This window comes from Pyrus communis, chromosome 3 (genome assembly GCF_963583255.1).
Source record: "Pyrus communis chromosome 3, drPyrComm1.1, whole genome shotgun sequence".
NCBI classification, from domain to species: Eukaryota; Viridiplantae; Streptophyta; class Magnoliopsida; order Rosales; family Rosaceae; genus Pyrus; species Pyrus communis.
In genome coordinates, this window is record NC_084805.1 from 19,375,273 (window position 1) to 19,380,277 (window position 5,005).

A 5,005-nucleotide genomic window follows, 5' to 3' on the forward strand; every position below is an offset into this window, starting at 1 on the left:
AAAGAGTCATGGAGGATTCAGCATAGCTAAAAATTTCTGCAATCTTACGATCCATGGAATTGAGTAGCCACGACATGACCAACTGGTCTTTGCATAGCCAAGCATCATACTCCGGTGAGGTAGTCTCAGGCATTGGAATAGCACCATTAACATAACCAAGCTTTGATCGTCCTCCCAGAGCAAGAGAAACTGCTCTCTCCCATGGAAGATAGTTAAACTCATTTAGCAAGACAGAACTAAGACGTTGATTTGGGTTGATATCAATATCTGAGTGTGGTGATGGTGGAGTAGCATGAAAGCCGTCTCCTTCCAAATTTACTAAGCTTTCTTCAGCCATGATTGAAGGACAAGAAGCTCACAAATCTCTCAAGAGAACACCACAGAGACAGGCCGGTTAGGGTCACTGCTCTGATACCATATTGAATTTTGAATGTCTATATTTTTGTATTATGTAAAACCAAGTACAAGGAAAGCTCATATAAATGAGCGGAAGAAAGGAAAAGAAACAGAAGCCGAAAACAAGGAAAAGCAAAGCAGAAAGAAAGGAAAAGTAAAGCAGAAAACATGGAAAAGTAAAGGTGAGAAAACATGGAAAAGTAAAGCAGAAAACATGGAAAAGTAAAGGTGACAACTATGACAGCCAATGTACCATACATACACCCATGCTTTCTTCCAATAGATCTGCAGTCATATTTCAAAGCAAATTTTTGCGTTCTTTTGAGAGGGTGCGTAAAGCTCCGGTGGACTCATCGGCTTGGGTGTTTTCAACACCACCTCCCTCTCTTTGTCTGCCTTCGATGGCACTTTCGTTTGGGGTGTTCCTCGGACTTCTTCCACTTTGTGGTTGAGATCGGGAAGATCGAAGCAAGCGGGGCGATTAGGACGACTTTTGTGGATGGGTTCTATGCAGTTGGTCGATTGGATTTGGCGGTGGCTGGAGGCTTGGTTCTGGGTTGATCAAGATAACTTTGCAGGCGGTGGATGCTGGGGTCCGGAATAGTCTTTTGCTTTGTTTCTTGTGTTGGGCTCTTTTGCTGAGCTTTGTTGGGCTTGTTGGAAGGTCCTTTTGTGTGTCTGGTTTCTTTTTGTATGTGTGCCTCTCTTTGTAATCTAGTGTTTGAAATAAAATTGTCTCATTTTTTTGGAAAATTTTCCAAAAAACAAAAAAAGAAAAGAGAAATTAAGAATTTCAAATTAAGCAATTGTGTTTGAGCTTTTACCTAAATTTTTAACTTAAACGTTAAATGATTTTTCAAAAATAAAATATTAAAATTTTGGACGATTCATCTTCTAAATTAAAGCGAATTGTTATAAGTTTATAATCATGCAGTGGGATGCGAAACGCGCAAAATTTCAGACTGACAAGATAAGAGTGTAGAATTATCTTTTTGACGATCCATCTTCCAACCTAAAGCGTTGTTCAAAGTTCAAACACACAGCAGTTGATTGAAGTGGAAATTGAAAGCTTTTGCAAGGAGGCATGCTTTGGATCATTTTTCAGGAGTAGGATTTTTGGCTTTAAAAGTCTACTTTAAAACTCCCAACAACCCATTACACAAGTTTATAGTCAGCATTAACTCAATCATATCCAAATCCATAGACAAATCTTACCCTGTCCGACTCAGATGACCGTTGAAGGTTTGAATGAACGGATTCCACAAAGCAAAATCTTTTTTGGCATAATTGCCATTGCAAACCAGGCCGTCAGAGTATCCCAATATGCTATAAGGGCGTTTTAATCGGTGAGCTGCAACCAGCACGGTGGTCTCGAACGTACCATTGTCGTACAAAGGCACCGCCACCGGAAATCAATCAAAGGTAAGAAATGGACGATTAAGTAAAATGGTGGGAGAAGAGCTGGTTTTGATGGAGTGTTGGTGATGCGGTTGGATGAAGTGTTGGTTGCGGATGGAAGCACTCCAAGCTTTGGAAGCATGCATGTATCGAGTAAGATCCTTGGGTTCTAGGCTTCTAGCAGTACAAAGATGTTAAACAGCAACTCCGGTGGGCGGAGGTTTGACATTGTACTTGTACTTGACGCGGCGGCAAAGCAATAAAATCAAATTGTTTTACTAGGTTTACGGAAACATAAAACCTAACACAAATCTACTCATTGTGAAAATGAAGAAACAAAACTGATAGCATAAGCCAGGATGATTTTTATTGACAGATTGATCAAGACTTTATACGGACTAGACTGCTTGGAACCCAAGGTATCCATCCTCTATTCACAATTCAATAAAAAATATCAATCGAAAAATAATGGACATTAATGTAATTTGCACAAAAATCACGAACATTAGGGTAATTTCCCAAGAAGAAAACTGATTTAAATTGCCAATGCGGATTCCAATGCCAGTACCAGTGCAAACTTCTAATTATAATCTCAAGGCTTCCAAAAACTAGGTCAAGTTCTAATTCCTAATAAGGTTTGCAAAAAACTGATCAAAGTCTGTAAGGTAATAAACATTCAACTGAATCAAAGTCTGTAAACTAAAAAACTAATGCTGTTATCATAGATCAATGATATGAGTTGAAAAAAAAAAAAAAAGAAATACAATAATACAAAGATGAATAAGCCTAGTCTAAAGAAAGCAGCATTAAAATCGGATCTTTTTCTGTTGCTTTGACTACCATATGAAACGGAATACCTTCTTCAATATTGGAAGTTTCTTCTTCTTAGGCCAACACACGTGTTGCTGCCTCTTTCAACATTTACAGGATCACCATCGAGAAGAGCACAAAGGCTCCCCGAGCCCCCCCACCTTCACAAACAATTACTTCAAACTCATCAGGCTTACGACAAAATTCAACTTGTTTCACACTCTTTTTCTCTAAATCAAACCAAAAAGGCTGCTCGCAGTCTATCTCAAATAGTACCGTGTGACCGTTCTTTGAAAATACCAAAGGTTTGATGTGGGAGTCAAAGTTCATGTAAGGCACACCAGATTTCTTGACAGAACAAAGAGGGGTCCGCCAAGATCCCGTGACTCCATATTTCTTCATAATCCAAACATCAATTTGAAAGCCTGCAACCTCGAAATTGTGATGACAAATATATAGATAGCTTCCCAGCAAACACAAAGAAATCTCATCCTGGTCCCCATGAACTGGGATGGGAAACTCGCGATATTTCTCACTTGCAAGATCAAGAGTTAGAATCATTCCTGGACGATCGTCATCGAAATGACAATCCATCTTCTAACTTATGGCACTGTTCAAACACACGGCAACTGATTGAAATGGAGGAAGTCGAAAGCCATCGCAAGGAGGCATGCTTTGGATCCTTTCCACGTCTTGGATTTTAGGCTATAAACGTTCACTTCATAACTAGCAACAACACTATCCTCCTATACACAATTTCCACAAACAGATCTAGTGGATCACCATTGATCCATGCTAAACTCCACAACTTCCACAAGTTTATAGTCACCATTAGCTTCCACAAGTTTATAGTCACCATTAGCTAATTCATACCGAATCCATGCCCTTGTTTCTTCAGTTTGTCGTTCATCTAGCTAATATCGAATCCATAGTGCCCTTGTTTCTTCAGTTTGTCGTTCATCTCCGATGGTTGCTGGAGGCTCGGCTCGGAGGTGGTTGTGCAAAGAATCTTCTTCCACATTCAGTATCAAACCCAACCACAACAACTACACATTCGGTATCAAACCTATTCACATTACCTACATATTCGATATCAAACTCATCCCCATTATCTACACATTCGGTATCAACTCATCCACATTACCAATATATAAGACTCAAATATAATAATTTTTAAGTTAAAAATCAAAATTTTACATAAATAACATTAAATTAGAAAAAATGATGGTTGACCCAAAAAAAAAACTGTTGAGAGTAAAATAGGCATGAAACAAAATGAAAAATGATAACCCTAGCTATTAATTGACCTTATAATCTCACCATGGTAGTTTTAATATATAAGAAGATAGTCAAAGGACGTTTGGGTTTTTCCTAAAATATTCCAGAACAAACGCAATTGGTAGTCACTTACTATTAATGTAAAATTACAAACAATCCCCACTGGTTAGGGGGTAGACCAGAGACGAGAGAGGGGAGAGAAACAAATTAGCGGGTTTTGAAATAACTGGTTTCTTCTTTTTAAGAGAGAGCTTGTGATCTATTTTCAAATTTGTTTTCAAATTTGAGCTCGGATTGCTTCCCTGCTTAGAGCTCCCTACTTCCTTCAATGCATTCGTTCCCCGCTTAGAGCTCCCTACTTCCTTCGGTAAATTGCTTCCCTGCTTAGAGCTCGCTACTTTCTTCGGTGCATTGCTTCCCCGCTTAGAGCTCCCTACTTTCTTCGGTGCATTGCTTCCCCGCTTAGAGCTCGCTACTTTCTTCGGTGGACTGAAATCCTGCACAAGAACATGATGGATAAATACATGTAATTACAAGTAAGAAAAAAGAATTGGATTCCAGGCATTGAAACCCACAGTTCAGCAAGATATATGCACGATAGTTGATAGGAAAATAAAAACTAAAACTAATTTAAGTAGCTCAAACTCACCGGTGAGTAGACGGAAGCTTCTCTAGCTATAGCATAGTGCACATACCGCATCATCCCATTATAGGTACAAAATTCTTGTCCTGTTGCAATACAGACGAAGCACTACAAGAGCCAGCCATAAATTGAAAAGTATCAGTCCTAAATTTGTTTATGTTTCAACTAGTTTTTCTTAATTTATTGTTGAGACTTGCTAGCATTACTTAATTTAATTCTTTCACAGTTAGTACCATATTCATAGTAGCATGGATGTCTTTGAGCATGCTAAAAGCCAAACGATCTAATAAACATGGTTACAAGAGATCCAAATGTTCAGATAAAAAACAGGGAAAGAAGAAAGAGTTGAAGCAAATTTCAGGGAAGTTGATCATTTAATATTTAAGGCTCAAGATTTTGTAAAAAGGGAAAGTAGGGTATCATATACCTGCCCTGCTAGCAGTTTTGCTCACAGCTTAAAATATTACATAAGTTTCAGAA

General features: G+C 38.5%; 1 protein-coding gene across 1 annotated transcript; it reads right to left on the reverse strand.

Annotated features, from left to right (window-relative positions):
- Window positions 1-2,715: 2,715 nt before the first annotated feature.
- LOC137728373 (F-box protein CPR1-like) lies at window positions 2,716-3,198 on the reverse strand. Its single transcript, XM_068467180.1, has one exon. The coding sequence runs from the start codon at window positions 3,196-3,198 to the stop codon at window positions 2,716-2,718; it is 483 nt and encodes a 160-aa protein (XP_068323281.1).
- Between the last annotated feature and the right edge of the window lie 1,807 nt (window positions 3,199-5,005).

Bases quoted from the DNA above. Each gene is read 5' to 3' on its own strand.
- LOC137728373 (XM_068467180.1), bottom strand. From the start codon at position 3,198: ATGGATTGTCATTTCGATGACGATCGTCCAGGAATGATTCTAACTCTT.